The sequence below is a fragment of the Heterostelium album genome, assembly GCF_000004825.1.
Source record: "Heterostelium album PN500 unplaced genomic scaffold PPL_contig12, whole genome shotgun sequence".
NCBI lineage: Eukaryota > Evosea > Eumycetozoa > Acytosteliales > Acytosteliaceae > Heterostelium > Heterostelium album.
In genome coordinates this window covers 1,429,656-1,452,101 of record NW_008805089.1, presented here as the reverse complement: position 1 = coordinate 1,452,101, position 22,446 = coordinate 1,429,656, and the positions used below count along the sequence as shown (strand labels likewise).

At 27.4% G+C, this 22,446-nt stretch overlaps 7 protein-coding genes across 7 annotated transcripts; 2 read left to right on the top strand and 5 right to left on the bottom strand.

Annotated features, from left to right (window-relative positions):
- Nucleotides 1–263: 263 nt before the first annotated feature.
- Nucleotides 264–4,509, bottom strand: PPL_05800 (uncharacterized protein; the record flags this gene model as incomplete). Its single annotated transcript, XM_020576673.1, has 7 exons — nucleotides 264–392; nucleotides 832–919; nucleotides 1,884–1,913; nucleotides 2,196–2,385; nucleotides 3,458–3,697; nucleotides 3,763–3,798; nucleotides 4,506–4,509. 7 exons carry the CDS (start codon nucleotides 4,507–4,509, stop codon nucleotides 264–266), a joined length of 717 nt encoding a protein of 238 aa, XP_020433922.1.
- Nucleotides 4,510–4,922: 413 nt separating this feature from the next.
- On the top strand, nucleotides 4,923–5,629 carry PPL_05799 (uncharacterized protein; the record flags this gene model as incomplete). Its single annotated transcript, XM_020576672.1, has 3 exons — nucleotides 4,923–4,994; nucleotides 5,051–5,189; nucleotides 5,283–5,629. 3 exons carry the CDS (start codon nucleotides 4,923–4,925, stop codon nucleotides 5,627–5,629), a joined length of 558 nt encoding a protein of 185 aa, XP_020433921.1.
- An 88-nt stretch (nucleotides 5,630–5,717) lies between these two features.
- On the bottom strand, nucleotides 5,718–7,251 carry PPL_05798 (uncharacterized protein; the record flags this gene model as incomplete). Its single annotated transcript, XM_020576671.1, has 3 exons — nucleotides 5,718–6,476; nucleotides 6,537–6,791; nucleotides 7,144–7,251. 3 exons carry the CDS (start codon nucleotides 7,249–7,251, stop codon nucleotides 5,718–5,720), a joined length of 1,122 nt encoding a protein of 373 aa, XP_020433920.1.
- Nucleotides 7,252–7,333: 82 nt separating this feature from the next.
- Nucleotides 7,334–11,154, bottom strand: PPL_05797 (uncharacterized protein; the record flags this gene model as incomplete). Its single annotated transcript, XM_020576670.1, has 11 exons — nucleotides 7,334–7,457; nucleotides 7,479–7,656; nucleotides 7,731–7,804; nucleotides 7,969–8,255; nucleotides 8,414–8,434; nucleotides 8,962–9,002; nucleotides 9,724–9,752; nucleotides 9,844–9,930; nucleotides 10,022–10,060; nucleotides 10,408–10,537; nucleotides 11,124–11,154. The coding sequence occupies 11 exons, from the start codon at nucleotides 11,152–11,154 to the stop codon at nucleotides 7,334–7,336; spliced, it is 1,041 nt and encodes a 346-aa protein (XP_020433919.1).
- A 145-nt stretch (nucleotides 11,155–11,299) lies between these two features.
- PPL_05796 (uncharacterized protein) lies at nucleotides 11,300–13,380 on the bottom strand (the record flags this gene model as incomplete). The annotated part of the gene is made up of 4 exons (XM_020576669.1): nucleotides 11,300–11,435; nucleotides 12,079–12,197; nucleotides 12,988–13,033; nucleotides 13,358–13,380. The coding sequence occupies 4 exons, from the start codon at nucleotides 13,378–13,380 to the stop codon at nucleotides 11,300–11,302; spliced, it is 324 nt and encodes a 107-aa protein (XP_020433918.1).
- A 630-nt stretch (nucleotides 13,381–14,010) lies between these two features.
- PPL_05795 (uncharacterized protein) lies at nucleotides 14,011–20,526 on the bottom strand (the record flags this gene model as incomplete). The annotated part of the gene is made up of 11 exons (XM_020576668.1): nucleotides 14,011–14,353; nucleotides 14,438–15,119; nucleotides 15,189–15,272; nucleotides 15,353–16,508; nucleotides 16,582–17,753; nucleotides 18,492–18,519; nucleotides 19,211–19,366; nucleotides 19,397–19,458; nucleotides 19,606–19,636; nucleotides 20,343–20,455; nucleotides 20,520–20,526. The coding sequence occupies 11 exons, from the start codon at nucleotides 20,524–20,526 to the stop codon at nucleotides 14,011–14,013; spliced, it is 3,834 nt and encodes a 1,277-aa protein (XP_020433917.1).
- A 172-nt stretch (nucleotides 20,527–20,698) lies between these two features.
- Nucleotides 20,699–22,392, top strand: PPL_05794 (uncharacterized protein; the record flags this gene model as incomplete). Its single annotated transcript, XM_020576667.1, has 4 exons — nucleotides 20,699–20,743; nucleotides 21,109–21,151; nucleotides 21,887–22,191; nucleotides 22,246–22,392. 4 exons carry the CDS (start codon nucleotides 20,699–20,701, stop codon nucleotides 22,390–22,392), a joined length of 540 nt encoding a protein of 179 aa, XP_020433916.1.
- Nucleotides 22,393–22,446: the final 54 nt, after the last annotated feature.

Below are 22,446 nucleotides of genomic sequence, written 5' to 3'. Positions count from 1 at the left end.
TAAACAAATTAATCAAAAAAAAAAAAAAATGTGTTGCAAAAAACGAAAAAGAAAAAAAAAAAAAAAAATGTTGCAAAAAAACGAGTCGAACTGTCTGATCCTCATATTTATTGCTAAAGGATAAGCCATGTTTTGACAATCAAATAAAGATAATTATAACTTTGATTGACAAATTTGTCAAACCAATAATAGCTGATTTTAGTTTTTTTGTCAATCATTGAAAATTAATTATCTTACGGTGGAGCGATCCTTCGATTATTTATTTACAATTTAATTATAAAATAGAATGATCTACTCTTATATTTATGGAGTGTCTCCTTACTGAATGAAGTTGTAATTGAGATAGCACTTGGTAAAAACAAGGTGGTATCCGATGGTGGAAGTGAACCAAGCTACTGGATATGACAACCTATTAATGTTCTAGGCTTCTAAATTGTGAGAGATTAAAAATGTTGACCATCAAATAAGAAACTAATTTATCTATTTGAATTGTTTCAAGTGATTTAGGAAGTTATTAAAAATCAACATTTGTGATTGGGTGATTCTTATAAAGATAGTGATTTGAGATTGTTGGGAAGTGAGTGTTGGTTTAATGGATTTTTATAAAAATAGATGAAGAGTGATTCCAAAGAAAGTGGAAACATCCAGGTAAATACACATGTGTATTACAATCTACTGTCATTTCTTTGATTGTGTTGGAAAGCATAGATGGGTTGAAAGTGGTACTCATAACTAATTGTTTAATTGAATTTGGGAGAGAATCATATAATATCTTTATATTTTCAGATCTTATAGAGAGCACCCGAACACTACTACTGAAATATCAAATACCATATTGTCACTCCATTCTTTGACATAAACTTCCTTTATATTCAAAGGTATTTTACGGAAAAGAGAATCTCTATTATCTAATTTAGAACTTTAATATATTTTAAAGATAAAAAAATTTTTAGGTTATTGTACCCATCTCGAATTTTGAGAATATTAAAACTATTAACTTTTTTTAAATTAGATAATCATATTGTTTAATTGGATAATTCTCTAAAGTGGTTGTACTATCATATCAACTTTATATAATATACAATTTTTAAATTGTGTAATGTATTAGTGTAGAGTTGCTTGTTGAATTCTGTATTGTATAATTTGAGTTTGAGTATATGTAATAGAATTATTATTGAGAATCAAATATCTATCTCTTTTATAAAATAATTTTTTACAAGTTAAACTAAAACATATTGAATCTAATATAGAGAGTTCTTTGAAACTCAATGTTTTAGTGAACAATAATAAAGGTAAATTTTAACTAATATTAATTTATTGCTATTACTATCAAAACAACAAGTTTATAAATAGATAATGAATTTTTTAAATTCAAAATATTTTTTTAAAAATCAATTAAAATTATTTTTTACTTTAAGATTACATATATATCAAATAGAGATATATTAATGAATAATATCTTCTATTTTATACCTCTTTAAAAAAATAAAAATAGAATAAATAAAGTTAAACTTTTATCTATTTTTTTATTTTTTTAAATATTTTGATTTCTATCAAAAAATTTAAAAGATTTTAAACTTTAAAAAATTAAATAAAAATAATAATAAAGTATTTCTCATAACAATTATTAATTTATTGAATATGATATGCTCACTGATTATATGATTTAATAAATAAATAGATTTCTGTTTACATCCTGTTAAATCAATTTTTCTATTTTTTTAAGATTAATGGGAAACTCCCTTTTTTTTTGAAACTTGTTTTTATCTATTAATTTTATTTTCTTTTGTTCTCTCATTTCATTATATATTTGGTTTTAGTGATACTACTAAACAACTACATATACATCTTATTTTTATTAATTAAAAAAACAATCTACTTACATAATTGATTTATTTGTTTTGCAAAGCTCACTGTTTTTAAATAAAATACAAACAATTTAGTGCTAGAAGTTTTGATCACTCTTTAATAAATTACAGCTATAAAAGTATGTATGTTGGTATTGTGTAAGAGTCATTAATAAAAGCACTGTTATATAGTGACATATCTAATATACTAGTAGAATATGCATAGCAGCAGCCACCATACAGAAGTTTTGAAACCAATACACAAATAGACTTGTATACAGCAGTAGTGACTCTATTACAAAAAGATTTGATTCTGTGATACGACCATATAACCCAGAGCTTTCGTACCAATCAAAGATAGTAGAAAGCCAGTGATTGTTTTTAAAGGAAGGACAAGAAATTGCGTGGTGGTATGTGTCGAAACCCAGAGTGGTTGAACAACAGATATGCTCATCTCTGAGATTGTTGATAGGTAATGAGTGAGCAAAGAACTTGAAGTTAACGTCTCTATAGACTGGGTTTTTGATGTAAGCAATTACTTGTATTGTTTAACAAAGCTGAGGCTATATACTAATTTCATTCTGCTTTGACTATAAGTGTATCTTTTGTGAAATTGAGTAGAAACTGTATATCTTTTAGAGAAGGAAGAGTACAACCTGATAATCGTATAGCTGTACCATATTTAGAGCGAACCAGTGTCATCGGTGAATTGGTGGGTTGATCAGCTGAGAACCTGACGTCAAACCTTTAATATCCTTGAAAAAGTATTCAATTCCCAAGAGGAACAGCAACTTGCTTGGTACCACGAAAGAGATCTAACAAGTCTGAAGGTATGCATAACGTTGACCAGGACTGAAGTTGTAGAAGTTTTAAGCATAGCTATAACGTTTCCAAGACTGTTACTGGTAGCAATGATACAAAGTGATCAGCCATCAATAGATACTTTCCATTCCTAATTCAGTTTTCTGTTGTCATCACCAAAATTGATCATATTAATATTTTTATTTATTAATTCCTTTGTTATTAATAAATAGTAATAATGAGTATAACTCTAAAATTTAATGTATTGGACAAATATTTATAAACTATTGAATGATGATAAAGTATTAATTTATTTTATTTTTAATAAATATCGTCAACTTGATTTTCATTTATTTTGAATTCATATAGATCACTTGATGATCTAAATTTATTAAAATTAAATCTGGAATAAGTTAAAATCAAAATTGAGAGAAAGAAAAAATATTTAAATATTTTTGTAATACCAAAATCTATATCCAAAAGTATCCTTTACTAAATGTTTTTACCAGTCAAAAGCTATTTATTATTTTAATTAAATTTAACCTTTTTGTTTCTTCTGGTTACATGACTCTCACATTTAGTACCATAACCAGGAAGTACTATATTTGTACATTCCAATCCATCATCTACATAATTACATCTTCGAATGTCTTCTTCATTGGTGTTGTTGGAATAGCAAACCTTGGAGCACCAAACTGATTTCTTTAAACGTGGTTGGTTGCATCCTTCTCCAATACAATTAGTATTTTCAATCACTTCTTCGCGATACTCTTTGTAACATGTAAAACAATAGTGTCCTACTTAGGTACCCAACTCGAATACAGTTCCACATCCACCTTTACAAGTCATTGTTCTTTGGTTTTGTTTTCCAATTCTTTCTTGTTTACCTTTATTCTTTGTTACTCTACCGTATCTATGATTGGATTTAGATGGACCTTTTTGAATGGATGATGATGTTATTCTATTTGATCTGGTTGGTCTAGAAACAGAATTTGTAGTGGTTGTTGTTGTAGTTGTTGTTGAAGAAGTTGTCGAGGTTGATTCTTCATCTATTTTTATATTATGTTAATTGATAAATTCAAAACAATGATAATAGATAGAGAATTAAACTTACAATCACTATCCTCCGAAACATCTTCCTTCTTGGTACCTTTAAATAAATATATTGTTATTAATAATAAAAAAATCATTTTTAAGAGTAAAATTGTTATAAAACTTTAAATAGTTGTAAATAATATTGATCAATATATATTTAACTGTTTCTCTTTAGAGGTAAATATTGTAATAATTCTATTTAATATAATTTTTGAAAACTCAAAATTAAATTCTGTTTAAATAGAATTATTTGAAATAATAAAAATTACTATTTTTTTTCTTGATTTTATTTAAATAGTTAAAAGTAATTTTTAAAAAGAAAATAGTTATCTTTAAAATAGAAACAGTTAAATCAAATGAAATAGATCTGTTAATGTTGAGATAATAAAACAAAAAAACAGTTTTATTTTTCTTCAATTTATTTTATCAAATTTTGAATGAATTTTATTTTGATATTATATTCTGAATTTACTATTTACAAATAAAGTTATAACTATTAGTTATTACTTACAAAATTATTTGTATTAAAAAATAATGGTGAACAGCCAAGTAGTTCGCTAAGTCTATTGTTTTTTGCTTTTCATACTATCTTTTAAATTGACTTTTAACAATTAGTAGGAAGTCAATAATCTTCTTAGAATCGATTCTATGAAGTTTGAGACCACTATAATAAGAGAACTAAATGATATAATTTTAATTTCTTTCACAATGTCATTTTTCATTATATTTTTTTTTCGATTCTATGAACTATTTTTTTTATACACATATTTTTATTCACAGGATGTCATCAAGACACTTTGTTTTAGCAAGTTTGTTGTTTTTCTCAGATGACTTTGTTGTGGCACCCAACAAAAAAAAATGTTGTTACTTCTCGTGCTTTAGTGGTCATCCTTGCTCACCCCACTAAAAAAATTTTTGTTCATTGTGGCAATTTTTTGACAAAAAATATTTCAAAATGAGTTAACACCCAAAAATTTTTTGTGTTCAGATAGGAAGTCTAAGGTTTAGAACTGGCAGCATCAGAGAAATGAAGAAGTTAACTTTTTTAAATAATTTAAATTTTTCTTCTAATATCAATATAATTTTTTGAATACAAATAGATGCAAGGACTGTGCAGAGTTGTGAACACGAGACGAAAGGGGGGTAGCTTTTCCAGCAGACAGTGAAAAAGGCAAGAAAATGGCAAAACTGAAACTTCATAAAACCATTGTAGTGGTCCAAAGACAATTATACAGTAAACAAAACGTTGATGTAATCAAAGATCTTGATGGTACAAGTGTGCAATTATTCTTATGGATTTTTCACAGCTCTCACATCAACAATCTTTAAGACAAGCACTGATAATCAGTGCTTATTGGTATAAAGATAACGCATGTTATTTCAACTATGTCTCCTACGTAGCTCCAACAACGACCACCAAGAATGATCCAGCCTTTGTTGTAGGTTGTTTGATATCATTTCTAACAAACGAACCGATATTCAGGAGAATCAAAACACTGAATATATGGATAGATGGATGCAGGAAGCATTTTAAATTAGCAACAAACATGTATTTTTGGCATTACATGGGTACTATATATCGTGGTAAAATGGAGATATATTACAATTTCTTCGCTAGTTATCATGGATGTAATCCATGCGATGCAGCCGCATCTCAAATTAAACAGAAGATCTCCACTTTCCAAAGAGATACTGACATTCCTTTGTATACAGTCGATGAAGTAATAGAATTAATCCGAACCATGAGAAACCACTATGCTGAAGTTGCCTGCCCAACCCACAAAGTTCCTAAATCCCCGACTTTCAAAAAGTTCGATCTTGCAATCGGTTTTCAAAAAAAAAAACGTTTTCATAACGTTAGCGAAGGATATGGTTATGATTTGTAGTAAACCCTCATATAAAAAACTCTTTTGTTTATTGGCAAGTTCAAACTCCAATAAACTACATTCGTTCTTGTATTCCTGCAGTACCTTGTCAGATTGCTCTAACTTTTTTAAATAATGTTGTACGATATTCATAATAGTTAATTGTAATCGTCTCTGTATCCTTAAGCACAGCCTTGGTATGATCAAGCTTGGCCTTGGTATGATCAAGCTTGGCCTTGGTATGATCAAGCTTGGCCTTGGTATGATCAAGCTCGGTCTTGGTATGATCAAGCTCAGCCTTGGTATGATCAAGCTTGGTCTCTGTATCCTTAAGCACATCCTTGGTATGATCAAGCTCGGCCTTGGTATGATAAAGCTTGGTCTCTGTATCCTTAAGCTTGGCCTTGGTATGATCAAGCTCGGTCTCTGTATCCTTAAGCTTGGCCTTGGCATGATCAAGCTCGGCTTTGGTATGTTCAAGCTCGGCATTGGTATGTTCAAGCTCGGCCTCCATATGATTAAGTTTAGCTTGAAGCTCGTTGACCAGATTTACATTATTATTTACTATAGTTATTGAATTGTTGATAATATTAATTTGATAATTGTTTTGAAAAGTTGATAGTTGAGTTGAGCTTAGAATAACTTCTTGGCTTATATTCTTATTGGGTATACATGTAGTGATGTTATGAAGTGTGTTGGTATTGTTTTGGAGAAGTGGGTTTTCTTGTGATGTAGTTGGTTCTAATATTTTAGACAATTGTTGGTGCATGTTTGTTTTTTGTTGGCGTTGACTTGTGGCGAGGCTTTCGATGAGTCGATCACGAAGTTTAGTTAATTTGAAACTGTCAATTTGGTCACCTGATCTTTTCTATTTGATTTAATTATATTAGATTATCTTTACATGTTGCTATACAAAACTATTACTTACAACACATTTAAAGAATGATTTTGATTTTGGTATCATTAGGCAACGTGAAATCCAACATGGATCGATATTAAACTGATTTGAATAACATTTGTATGGACTATCATTCGATCGTATAGGCACTTGTTTATTTATTTCAAATTGAAAAGAACTGTTGTTCTCTAATAATGAATATTCTAAATTAAATATTTGTTTAAGCAGATCCCAATCACTACTACTCACATAAACATGATAGGTCATTTTAGTTGATAAAGTTAACTTTTAATAAGATAGGCATCAAGCTAAAAAGCGAGACAGTAAGTCAGTGTTCTTTACAGTAAGTCCAATAATTAAATTGGGGCCGTAAAGAAGGATATCAATTAACTATGACCAATCAGTGAAGCAATAAATGACTATAATCGTACTTTCAAATTATAATACATATATTTTATAAATTATAATATATATATAATTTATAATATCTTTAAATAAAAATATGTATGATGTGATTTCAAAAAAAAAAAAAAAGAAATAATCGCAACATGGGTGTATGCAAAAATGAAAAAAAACAAATAATTTAATTTTATTTTCATCTTCATCCTTTATCCCTCACTGACAGGTGAGGGTTTACTCTTTGGAGGTCTGTCTCTTTTCTTTGGGGTGGCATCACTGTTGGATGTGGATTTAGGGATTGGAGCGGTATCATCAGTTGATGTGGATTGACTCTTTGAATTGCCATCATTTAGAGAGGTTGGTGTAGAGTTCTTTAGGTATATAATGTTGCACCATATCCATAATAATTGATTGTAATCGATTGATCTCTATCTCTGACTGGTTGAGCTTGGTCTGAAGATCATTGGCGTTAGTCTCTGACTGGTTGAGCTTGGTTTTAAGGTCATTGATGTTAGTCTCTGACTGGTTGAGCTTGGTCTGAAGGTCATTGATCTTATCTATATTATTATTCACAAAAGATATTGAATTGATATTGATATTGATTTGGTTGTTGTTTGTTGTGTTGATAATTGAGCTGAACTGATGATAACTTCCTGGCTTCTGCTAATATCGGATAAAGCGATGTTATATATTGTACCGCTAGTGGTATTATTTTTGAGAAGTGGGTCGTCTTGTGTCGAGATTGGTTCTACTATTGTTGACGATAATAATAATAATAATGAATATCATTAGATAATGTTTGTAATATATATTTATATAAGTTACTTACTGCTCTAACTATATTTGTAATTTGTTGTTGTTGTTGCTGGGTTGCTATTTGTTGGTGTTTGCCTGTGTCTCTTATTTTCTGTATGCGTTTCAAAGCGCAAGGCTGTTGCTGAGTTGTTCACAAAGATTGGTTAATTTCAAACTGTCAATTTGGTCGATAGGTCTTTTCTATAGAAAAGTTAAATTTTAATTGTTAGATTGACTATAGTTTAATTATTGTTTATAGTTATTATACAAATGACTTTGAATACAATTAAAGAAAATTTTGGAACTTTTTGGTATGATTATGCTAATTGAAACCCAACGTGGGTTGATATTAAACTTATTTGAATAATATGTAAATGGATTATCTGTTGTTGATTTTTTAGATTGATCAGAATTGTTGTCTATTAATTCATATTCTAAACTAAATATCTGGTTAAGTAGATCCCAATCACTTTTGCTAGGCTTAACATGTTGTTGCATTTCTGATCGATAGCGCATTACTCTTAATAAGACGAGGTCAAGCAATAGCGTGAGTTTCTTACTAAAAGTAATTCTTGTACAGCGAGGCCAACTAAGTTGGGTTCTGTACAAGAGCTACCAATCGTAGTGAAGCAGCAAGTTAAGTAGCTACACAAATGAATTAGGGTAATAAAATAAATATTTGTTTAAGCAGATTCCAATCACTCGTTGCTTACATATGCATGATAGGTCATTAGCTAATAGATAATTTTACTTTTAATAAGATAAGATTCAGCGAAAAGCAAGAATGTCTTACTAAAAGTCCTTCTTTACAGTAAGTCCAATAATTAAATTGGAGCCGTAAATAAGGTTATTATAGTTAGCTATGACCAATCAAGTCAAGTGAAGCAATAAATGACTATTATCGTACTTTCAAATATGTGTTCTGCATTATAATAAAAATTATATTTTTGATGTGGTAAAAAAAGTTTAACGTATATTTTTCAAAAAAAAAAAAAAAAAAAAAAAAAATAGAAATCATCAGAAATTGAAATTTAACTGAGTTTATAAATTTTGCAATAATGCAAGAAAAAAAATAATAAAAAAAATACAATTATACATTTGATAGTTTGAAAACAAAAAATTGTTTTGATAAAAATAAAAAATAACAAAGTTTATTAACAAACTTGTTACAATAAGATATTTTTAAATAATTTTTTTTTTTTTAAATGAAACAAAACAAATCATAGGAATGAAGTCATATAGAAAAAAAATTGATAGTAACGAAACGTTTAATCAAAAAAATTGTTTTGATACCAAAAAGTTCTAAAAAAAAAAAAACAACCCTCATACAAATTTTTTTTTTTTTGGAACCCTGCCAAAAAGTGATTTGCAGTAAACCCTCATATAAAAATTGATGAATTATAATTTTTTTTTTATTTAATTGTTTACTTTGTTTTGTCAACTTATAATCAAATATTTATTTTTTGATGTTTAAATAAAATTAATATTAATTACGAACCCCATATAAAACGATACGTAATTAAAAAATAGTGTGGGTAGTTCGCCTGTGAAAATTTAATTAATAACTATCGATTACAAAAAATAACTGAAAAAAAAAAAAAAATGTTGGGTGGTGTTGAAAAAAAAATGTAAATGTGGGATTAAAAAGATAATGTAGGGGATTGAGTTGGATGTAATAATTTAAAATGAGATATATAAAAAAGGTAAGAATATGTTGATTAATGAAATGTCATGAATTAAATTGTTAAAATTAAAAAAAATAAAAATGTCTTGCAAAAAAATTGACAAAAAAAGTAAAAACTCGTAACCATAACCAAAAATGGTCGTAAAGAATCGTGGATTGATAATGTCCTTGATCGTAATGGTAGATTGGACCACCCTCGGGTGGGATCCATTAAAATTGGAACGATACAGAGAAGATTAGCAGTAGTCCCTGCGCAAGGATGACCACTAAAGCACGAGAAGTAACAACATTTTTTTTTGTTGGGTGCCACAACAAAGTCATCTGAGAAAAACAACAAACTTGCTAAAACAAAGTGTCTTGATGACATCCTGTGAATAAAAATATGTGTATAAAAAAAATAGAGCCTGAAAAATTGAAAAAAAACATATGGTCGAACAAAAAAAGTTGACAAACACTAACAACTGAAAGTCTGTATACAAAATGAATGGTTGGAAAGATCGCAAGAAGACATAAACACGAACAATGAATGAAACAAGAAAGTCCATACTAAAAACTAGATGATCATGAAAATTGATATGACATCGAACAATACCATGACCAAAGAACACACCAAATAATGAGATAGATCCCTAGATACAATGATATGAAAACGTCGACATGAGCTAACAATGAAAGTCTGTATACAAAATGAATGGTATGGAAAGATCGCAAGCCTTACAATGAATGAAAAAAGAAAGTCAAAACAACTAAAAACTGAATGATCATGAAAATTAATGACATCGAACAGTACCATGACCAAAGAGCACACCAAATGACCAAAGAGTAGAGAAAACATACAGGTATGAATGCTTATAACCTAAAAAATGAGAATGGGTATGGTAGGGTACTGGAAAGATCGCAAGCCTAACAATGAAACAAGAAAGTCCAAACTAAAAACTAGATGATCATGTTGATATGACATCGAACAATACCATGACCAAAGAACACACCAAAGTATTGAGATAGATACCTATACAGAATTACTCTTGAGAAGAATTGAATGATATGAAAACGTCGACATGAGCTAACAATGAATGTCTGTATACAAAATGAATGGTATGGTTGGAAAGATCGCAAGAAGATATAAACACGAACTGTAGGGTAAGCTCTACACCTATAGTCAGGTAGTACAAGGATAATTAAAAAAAAAAACAAGAAGATGGTTGGAAAGATCACAAGCCATACAGGTATGAATAAAGCTGATAACCTGAAAAAAGAGAATGGGTATGGTTGGAAAGATCGCAAGCCTTACACATGTAAGTGTATGAAGCAGTATTAATGAAACAAGAAAGTCCAAACAATTAAAAACTGGATCATGATAACCGAATGAATGTTGATATGACATCAAACAATACCATGATCATTAAAGAAGACACTAAATAAATGACCAAGTATACTCAATTGAGATAGATACCTATACAGAATTACTCTTGAGAATAATTGATTAAATGATATGAAAACGTCGATGAGCTAGCAATGAAACCCTCACACTGGAGATTGAGAGGACCACACAAATAATAACCAAAATGGAATATTTGGGATACGAATTTGAAAAAAAAGATGTTCAAATTGATAACTTTGTTAAAAGAGCAGTTGACAGAGTTGCAGTGATCCGAAACCAATGTAACAATCTCGGAATCAATTGATAAATAAAAGAGATGACTCTCTAATAAAATATCTTATACAATTGAACCAAATACTAGTATATGAACTTTGAATTGTCATTGTCATATTTATTGATGAAGTCATTAAAATCATAATATAAACTATTGATTGAAATGGCGACATTATAATAATTACTCTTTTGATCATTAATTAATAAATAAGTTATTGTTGGTGAATGTAATGTCGACTTTGAAAAGATGACATTTTATACTTATACAAATGAAGGAACAAAAAAGACATCTACAATGAACTCAATGCAACCTCTAATATCGATAGAATCTAAAAATTTGAATGATAAAATATCAACAAAGAACTGTAAACCTTGTGATCTTAAAGTGTCATTTACACTGAGAATAGAGATTTATTAATGATTGATTGTTTAAGGGTATATTGCTAATTTGTTCATCATCTACTAATGTTGTATCTTGATAAGATCTCTTTAGCGACAAAGGTGCAAAAAAGTAATTAAAAACTACACTATTTAACAACTAATTAAAAGCCACAAAACACTAAAGGGGTGTCTAATGATGTATTAAAAAATAAATAAATAAAACAAGAGGACAAAACTATCAAAGTATGTTTTTAAGTGTAGTCAAATTAAATTTATAAAAATATAAGAATAATAAATAACAATATAAAGTTAAAATCAAACTCTTTTACAATAATTTTGAAGGAATAATGATTATAAACATTTTTTTACATTAAAGGTCGAAAATAAAAAGAATGATGAGTTTAACGAGTTTTTACAAACTTTAAACTATTACCACCAAGTGTAGAGGTTTAAGGAGAAGTGATCTCATGAAAGAGCTTACAAATGTGATGAAGCAGAAAATAGATCGTGCAGATTGGGTGGCAATAACAACAAATCGTTGGCATAACAATCAGAATGACAAGTTTACCACAATCACATCTCACTTGGATAAAGTTATTAATGTATCATTTGTATTGGAAATACAGCAGATAAGATTATCAAATCAACAAGTGAGTTGCCTTGAGTTATGGAATAGTAAAGACAAGGTAATGGCTGCGGTAACTGATAATGCTTGGAATGTCACTAAAGCCATAAACATTAGAACTTGTCGATGACTATATAGATATTGGCAAGCCACCTACGGAAGATGAAATCAAACTGCCAATGAAGAAGTTGAGCAAGTCACCACACAAACACAATCTACAATCAATAGCTCAAATGGATAGTCAGTTTTATCTCACTGGCAGCTACCACCAATAAAAAAACTATCAACAAATACAAAGGCGGCAAGGAAGAAACTAAAGCAATCTCAACCTGTAAGTAACTTTAAAGAGAGTTCTAAACTGCAGTTTCGACAAACCCATTCAATTATATGCTACTTTGGTGGTAACACTGCATAAAAATGAAACTAGTGTTCAAAAAAAAATAAAAAATAAAAATAAAAATAAAAATAAAACACAACCACCAACAATAGATCTGTTGGAAATTGCCACCACCGATCAGGAAATCAACATTGAAGTCAACTATTAATTAAAACAATAAGTCCTGAGTCATCTCTTAATATCAGAAATGTGATTGCAGCAATCACAATAATAATAATAATAATAATAATAATAATAATAATAATAATAATAATATACAAATTATCTATATGAAATAAATACCTAAAAATTATGGTTTGAAGTTGATCATTTAACAACAGTTGTAGTCAATGAAAAGCTTTAACAAATTGATATCTACCAAAAATAAATGCGCAAAGAAATAAAATATGATTAAATACAACACAAACTACTCTCTATTTAGTGAACTAATCTAAATAAAGAGAATATTTTGAAAATGTAACAAAGGTTAACCAACTGTTAAAGAGGCCTCTCCTATCATACTTTTAACCAAAACGAATTTGATAGAATTAAAAACCATCAACTTACTAAAACTTTTGTGCCTGATTGGAAAACCTCATTTAGAATAGTTTTGCTAAAATAACCTCAATACAATGATTTTATATTAATTTATCTCTTTTTTTTTTAATTATTTTATATTAAATATTTTGATACTTCATATTTTTTTTGTATCTCTTAATTTTAATTGATAATGTGTTAGTAACAAACTTTTTTTTTGGAGCCAAACATCATTTTTGATTTAAATATTTTAACTTTAAATCAAATTCTTTTTATAAAGGGTTGTGTTTTATTTTTATTTTTATTTTTATTTTTTATTTTTTTTTGAACACCATTAACCCACTAATTTTGTAGTAAATAAAAATGCGAATGGTAAAGTCTATCAGTTTACATAAAATACAAACAATTACCAAAGGCACTCATTAATTAATAATAACGATAAAAGTATGTGGTCACCTAATATACTAGTAGCGTAGGAACAAAGATAGTAGTGTCGAGTGTGGGATGATGCATAGCAGTACCGATAGTCAAAGTTGGTTTGTGTATTAAAATGCGATACTACTCTCCGGTACTATGAACACTTGGCAAAAAAAAGCAAACTGGCGACAAGAGATATCTCTGTTGAACATCCATACCATGTGGCGGCACGTAGGAGCCTCGCACTTAGTAGTAGAGAGATTGCAATGCTGTCAGACGTTTAGAGACGAATAGCTAGTTATGTCATGGAACCACCTTTGTTGATTTGATGTTATGCTGTGCCTTAAACTAGTATTTTTTTAATGCTACTAATTTGAGTTTGGTAACAGAGTCATGTTTGGTGGTCAACGATTTGGATACTGGACAACTCGGTTAGTCATCCTCTAAACCATTTGCTTTATATTTAAGACACAAGTGATAAACAAAGATATATACTTTAGAAAATAATAAAATATTACAAATAATATTAAAGTTACCTCAAGACTTTGTTTTTAAACTATTAGATTATAAATATATTTATTACCTCATGTTAATAAAGATATAATAAGTGTACAAGTTTAGAACAAAATGTTGTATTTATTTATTATTGTGTAATTTTTGTTTTTTACATTTGTTTTGTAAGTTTTTGTTGGCTTTAAAACAATCATCACAATATTTTCCTTTTTTAGTTTTATATTCTCTAGGTTTACCACAATCTTTACAAAAGTACTCTGAGGATTGAGAAGTGGTAGTGGTTGAGGTTGTTATAGTTGAAGATGCACCTGATTTAGAAGAGGTTGACGAGGTGGAAGATTTGATTGTCTTTTTTGAAGGTGAATTTAGATCATCGACAATAGTCTTGGAAAAGATATTAAAAACATCTTTGTTATATTTATTTGAAGGATCATAATATTTTTCAAAATCCAAAACAGATTTAACACTAAAATTAAAAAATAAAATATTAATATCCAACAAAAAAAACAACTTTAAGTAAAACAATTTAATAATTATAATTTATACATACTTTCTAATAGTATCATGAGCTTTCTTATTGACGTTGGAGTGAGCTTGTGAAGAAAAATTCTTGGCATGGAAGAAAGTTGATGCTTCTTGAATAGGTTGGCTTAGCAAATCTCTATCTTGAGGGCCAAGGTTGCATGAATCCATAACAGTTCCCATGAACTTTGAAACTGAGTATTTGTCTTCCTTATCTAAATCAATTTCAGCAATCGAAACCTCTGTTTTGTTTCCAACTACATTCGTAAACCTACTTCTATAGATTGTATATGGAATCATATTCTTTCTCGTGTATTCCAGAAAGTGTCTTGAATTTAGAACTGCTTGTATTAATAAATCCTTGTTGGAGCGATTTACCAAAACTGGAAGAACCATTTGTTGAGTAAAGTGGTACTTGGAGTCTGTTACACCATTATTAAATGTTAATTGAAAGAATTGTTCCTTCTCAATTTGAAGTTTGATATATTCATTTAAATGTTCAAGTTGAGGAGAAAGAGTTGTAGATGTTTCTAAATTTAAATGTTGTAGAATTTGGTTGAGTGTTGATAACAAATAATTATTATTTGATTTATATAATTCCTTGATAATGTTGAATGTAGGAAAAAATATGATAATTAGGCAACCATTCTCCTCTGAGCATTGAATCATCTTATCATAAAAACTTTCATCACGTAATAATCGGTCAAGAGCTATGAAAATAAAATAAAATAATTAAACAAAAGATAAAAATACTAATATTAAAAATATTTATTACATACATATAGAAACAATTAAAAAATTATTGGAATTTTTTAATTGTTTAAATTCTTCTATTGATTTTTCAATTAAAAAATCATTAGAGTCTAATAAATTATATTAAAATTTAATTAGTTTACAAGTAGTTTTATTTAAAAAACCAATATTTAAAATTTTAATTACTTACCTTCTTCTAAATCGTCTACAAAATCATCGATATCATCAATGATATCTTGATTCAGTCTATTCTTGTCCACATTCAAATAGGAATGAGCTTTAGTTTTAGGAAAACTATCTTTTCTATCCAAATTAATCATTGATTTTAGAAATAACAATTGATCTTCAGTCGACTTGTTGTATTTTAAAGAAGACTGACCAAATTTACCAGGAGATGAACGAACAAAGTAAGATCCTCTTACAGTATTTGAATTAATTTTGAATTGATTTTCAAAAAATTCATAAAACAAAGATCCAATGCTATTGACAGTCCAATATGATTGTTGATGATATCTCAAAGTATAGATAGATTGTTGAATTGATAATTGATGAAAAGCATTGTAAAACGTTCTCATCTGATCCAAAACCATATTAATTGACATTGAACTTAATTCCCATTTACCATTGCTCCATTCTTTAACCATTGTTGTAAATACTTGTTTGCTTGAGAAATCCAATAAACAGGAAATGAATTTACCAAATATATCTGTTGGTGCAATAATAATGATGAATCTAACTTTCTTTTCAACAAAGATATCAATGATATGATTGAAATCATCAACTCGACGAGAAAGTCGATCTAATGAACCAATAATCACCAAGTCTAGTGTTTCCAATTTATCCAACATAAAAGACAATTGAGTTCTGTCTTTAGCATCATTCCAATAGCATGAAGCAATCTCTATAATCAATCTAGGATTAATAGATTGTAACTGAACAGTTCCAACTGGTAGATTGAGATTCATTAGATACAACATAGTATTGATACCAAGACATGATTGATTCAACAGACTTTTACCATGTTCCAATTGTTCTTTTGTTGATTCTCTAATTAATATCCAACAATTATTAACATATTGAATTGAATTATTATTATTATTATTATTATTATTATTATTATTATTATTATTATTATTATTATTTATCATATTATTCATAAAAAGAAGTGAATTCTTTTCTTTTTCACTTATCTTAGTTGATTGTTGTATAAATATTTGGGTGATAGAGTCTATATTCTTTGGTGTATAAAAATGAACACCTCCTGATCTCTTCTTATCGAATGGTAAAGATAATATTCTAGTTGGTCTCTTTCTACCAATTGAATTTAACCATATAGATATATCCACCTGTTTAAAAAAGGAAACAATATAAAAAATTTCAATAAAAAAAATTTGTTTTAAAAATAAAATAATTATTTACAATTAAATATTTAGAGATGGATGATGATGGGATCAATTTTGATTCTAAAATTGAAATAATATTTGATTTCATATTTAATGAACTTATAAAGATTATATAAAAACCATGATTCTGATCTATAGCTGTATCTTGGCAATCCATAAGACCCAAGATATCACAAACTACAGAGTTATCTTTAGATTTCAATTTGAAATCATTTGGAATGATTGGAATTGGTAGGTATTGTTTCTTTTTATAATTTGAATTTGATGAAACACCTAAAATAAAAGCTGATTTAGCATCTGTTGGAGGACGAAGTGGAATAGCAGTTTGGCCATCCATTGTCATTGATTTGATTGAATATGTGTTGATTTGTTTATTGATAGAGAAATTTACAAAATTAAAACACCATTCTGGGATGGATTCAAATAATAAAGAATAATGATTTTGAAATTTAGATATTTCATAATCATTTGGGTGATTAATTATATAGATAATATATAAATAGATAATAATTTCGATACCAACTTGATGTGGTGTTCTTCTAACATGTGAATATATAATATTTAATTGACAGCCTAATATTAATAAAGATTCAATAATATTGTTTGGTATTGATGATTTTTTAAAATCATTGGGTGAATTAAAAATTAAACCAATTTGTTCAAAATACATTTCTATTGGAAATGGTAGAAAATTTGGTTGATGATTATCATTATTATAACTAGATATAATACTATTATTAAAAGTTGAAACAATCTTTAGAAAAGGATGATTATCTTTATTACTATTATCTAATATAATAACCTTGATTGGTTGAGTTGTAGGAGAATGAAAAACAGTATTAAACAAAGCTTCTCCAGAAGGAAATAAATCAACAATATCATTTGATAAAAATAATGATAGCTTTTTTATTATTTCTGTTGCTTTAAATAAAAGTGATTTATTATTTATATTATTAATTAATAAATTATCTTTTATTTTAGAAAATGATAATATAATGGGTGATATGTGAATCTCTGGATATGGTATAAACAATTCAATCTTTAAATCTAAAAATATAGTTGATAATTCTTTGAAAATACGATTAAACAAAGTAAAAATATCAATATTATGTTTATATGTATCATTTATTATTTCTAAAGGATTTTTATTAATTATATGATAATTCTGTTCATAATAATATTGATTTCCTATCAAGTATAATAAATGTTTATTATTATTCATTATTATAAATAAATATTTATATAAATATTTAAAAATAAATTCTATTTTCTATAAACTATGATATAAAGTTATTAAATTAATTCTTATTTCTAAAGATAAATAATTAAAAGATGTAAAAGAAAGATAATACTATTTTGATTGTAGTTTTTTTTTGTTTATTAAAAAATAAATGTTTTATTAAAATTTAAATGTTTTTTTTTTTAAACAAGTAATCAAATTGAAGGATGTCATTATTCCTCCTTTAAAATAATACTTTTATATTTAACAATGAAAAAGATTTGATTCTATTAACAATTTTGTTAATTAACAAAATCTTTTTAATTTTTTTTTAATTTTTTTCTATTCTATTTGATTCCTGTTAATTTTTTTTATAAATAATTTTCAATCTCTCAGAATCAAAGATTTAATATTACTAAAATGATATTAATATAAAAAATAGTGTTAAAAATAAAAATATTCCCTAAATTTTATTAAGTAGATTATTTAAATACTTGATGATCTATTCTATACAAAGATTGGACCACCTTCGGGTGGGATTCATTAAAAATGGAACAATACAGAAGCGCTCTTAAAGAATTTCCAATGTTGTGCAAGAGGAAGATTAGCAGTAGTCCCTGCGCAAGGATGACCACTAAAGCACGAGAAGTAACAACATTTTTTTTTGTTGGGTGCCACAACAAAGTCATCTGAGAAAAACAACAAACTTGCAAAAACAAAGTGTCTTGATGACATCTTGTGAATAAAAATATGTGTATAAAAAATATATAGCCCGAAAAATTGAAAAAAAACATATGGTTGAACAAAAAAAGTTGGCAAACACTAACAACTAGTTGGAAAGTCTGTATACAAAATGAATTAAGGTAAGGGTTGGAAAGATAGCAATAAGATATAAACACGAACTGTAGGGTAAGCTCTACACCTTGAACAAGTATAATTAAAAAAAACAAGAAGATATGGTTGGAAAGATCGCAAGCCTTACAATTGATAACTTGATGAGTTTGAATGAAGCAGTATTAATGAAACAAGAAAGTCCAAACAACTAAAAACTAGATTATCTTTATTGATATGACATCGAACAATACCATGACCATTATTTTGTGTGTAATTAATCTTACTCTTGAGTAGAATTGAATGATACGATCTGAACTCTCGCAATATTTGATGGATTAAATGATAATAAAATGTCGACATGAGCTAACAATGAAACCCTCACACTGGAGATTGAGAGGACCACACAAATAATAACCAAAATGGAATATTTGGGATACGAATTTGAAAAAAAAGATGTTCAAATTGATAACTTTGTTAAAGAGCAGTTGACAGAGTTGCAGTGATCCGAAACCAATGTAACAATCTCGGAATCAATTGATAAATAAAAGAGATGACTCTCTAATAAAATATCTTATACAATTGAACCAAATACTAGTATATGAACTTTGAAATTGTCATTGTCATATTTATTGATGAAGTCATTAAAATCATAATATAAACTATTGATTGAAATCGGTACGACATTATAATAATTACTCTTTTGATCATTAATTAATAAATAAGTTATTGTTGGTGAATGTAATGTCGACTTTGAAAAGATGACATTTTATACTTATACAAATGAAGGAACAAAAAAGACATCTACAATGAACTCAATGCAACCTCTAATATCGATAGAATCTAAAAATTTGAATCGATGATCAACAAAGAACTGTAAACTACTACACTGTAAACTACTACTCTCTAAACACTGATAATAGAGATTATATATCAAGTTATTAATGATTGATTGTTGAAATCTATATTGTTAATTTGTTCATCATCTACTAATGTTGTATCTTGATAAGATCTCTTTTGCCTAAAATAGAATTTTGAATACCATTTTAATATTAATATATAAAAAATCAATTAAAACCAAAATAAAAACTATGATAATAAAGTTGTGTTCTTTGATTAAGAGAAATTAAATTAAAAAATTGTTTTATTCTCATTAAATTTGACTCACAAAATTGAATTGTGTTAACTAGTTTTTGCATTTTGTTTTAGCGACAAAGGTGAGAGAAAGTTATCAAAAACAACACCATGGTAATGGTAATACTAATGATTGTATTAAAAATAAAATAAATAAAACAAGAGTTTTATATAATAAGTTAAAATCTCGACTATCAACTATATATGTGATAGATATATAAAAAAAAGTTAGTTTAAAAAAAAAAATCATATAACAATTTTTTAATATTTGTAAATGTTTTTTCTCTGATGTTATTTCACTTATAAATATAATATAAAACTAAGATACTGCTATTGATAATCATCTTATATTTACAAATTAAATAGCATAAGATAAAAAACCAAACATTACTTCAATACTAGAATCATCATTGTAGTCTTCGATCATTGTAACTATAATTATTTATAGAATGAATGTTCTAAAATAGATAATGAATATATTAAAATTTTGTTTGTTTTGATTTGCAGTATTGTTTTGTTGATTTTACTGATGCATAAGCTCTAGTTTGTTCTTCTGTCGACAGTTTGAGTATTCATCAATATTGATAACATACAACCAAATGTGTAATATAGTGATTTCCACCTTTGAAGAGGATTGAATGATGTGAGGCAGCACCCTTGAGGGTGGTAACAAAGTCGTCTTTGGGGTCGGTTGATAGGAATCGATCTGAATACCTGAAATACCAACTCTTTGTTTTCGGTCAACAACGATGCAGAGGTGGAAATCTCACGTTCCATGTGTTCCTTGAAACGATTTGTCAAGGTGAGCTTGCTCTCACTGTCGCGATCGACTTTCTGTAGTGAACTACAGCCAATACCTTTGTCGTTTCTACATATCACAGAGTGTAGAGGAATTGATCTACTGGAAAGATAAAAAAAGAATATTAAAAACCTCTCATGATTCTGTGTAATGACTGTAGTTCACTACAGAAAGAATGATCTCCTCTGGATGATGGTAAATATTGGAAACTCTTGATTTGTCTGATTGAAAGTTGGTATAAAGTTGTCTATATTACTATTTCTTTTATTGATTATAACTTCTTATTTTGATCATCTGTTTAATTTATGATTGTATTCATCGTGATGTTTATCTACATTTTGAGCATTTCTCATTGTGGTTGTCTTTGATCATCTGTCTTTTAATCTTATAAACCATTAACATAATTCCATATTCTATATTCATAGTTTTTTATTTTTGGAATGATACCATTAGACTATCTCTTCTACTACAATCATTATGATATTTTTGAAAAAAAAATATTTAAATAGTTTTAATTGTAAAACCAATTTTGACAAACATCAGTTTTTTTTGTTTTATAGTTTGTTAGAAATTTTTATTTAGAATATATAAGAGTCAAAGTAGGTATTTATTTTAAGAATAATTATATTATTTATAAAGAATCAAGTAGGTATTTATAATTATATTTCTAAAACGTTAATTAAAGATCGATCGAAGGTCTTGAAACCGCTTTTGGAGATTCATACCTCATCACCCATGTTATCAACTCAATCAAATACTTAAATTCCTCAAGCTCAACACTAAACTAAATCAATACTCAATCAGTTTCTATAGATCTTTTGCAAGTAGTAGTGATGTCAATACCAATCTGTGATTTCCTTTATAGAATAAGCTCCCATCTCATAAGTACTGTTGTATGGCTCCAACAATCTTCATTTAATAAAGAGAATTTTGTAAATCAGATAAAGATATAGATCAATTGCTCAAAGGAATATAATAATAAATATTAAACTAATTTTTAGGTTTCTTTGATCAAATAGATTATTTTTAGAATAATAATTATTTTTTATATATCTTAATTGATAATATCAGAGACAACTAGTCAAAAATTATTTCTATTTTAATTGTAATTTTTTTTGTCAATATATTGACTTGAAAGGTACTTTAAACAAAAAACAAACATATTTTTGTAACTTTTTTTAAAAGAAAATCTTATTTATATATATAAATAGAATATTTAAAAATTGAATTGTTTTTGCCTTATCCACAAATTAACATATCACCTATTCTTTTTTCATTTTCTAAAATAAAAAAAACATTTATAATAGATAGTAATAATAATAAATCACTTTAATTAAGTAGAATCAGAGATTATATCACAACAATCTTTGTTTTTATCAAATGTTATTATTGATTTATTTCCTTCGGGTGAAGCAGTATTTAATACTGTATATGAATCATCAAATAATCAACCTAAAAAAGTTATTATATTAGATAATAGTAATTTAGAGAATCATCAGTTTTTAAATATAGTTTCAACATTTAATAATAGTATTATTCGTAGTTATAAGATAATAAATTTTCAACCAAATTTTATCGATTTTCCTAAAGAAAACTATTTCCAACAGCTTCAATCAATTTTTAAATCATCAACATTAAAAACAGTTTTTCAAAAACAAGAAATACCTCAGTTATAATAGAATCTTTAGTAATATTAGGTTCGATTCATCATTACCATGACACCTATAGATATATTTGGTAAATTCATTTCATGTATGTTGGATTTTTCAAGCAATCAGGTTTTTACAACCAAAGTGAAAGAATGGAACAATGGTAGATGGGAGTTATGTTCATTTGTCAATTAATCTAGTTTTGGATAAGATCAGAACGTTTTACCATTCTTTTCATCAATTATCAAT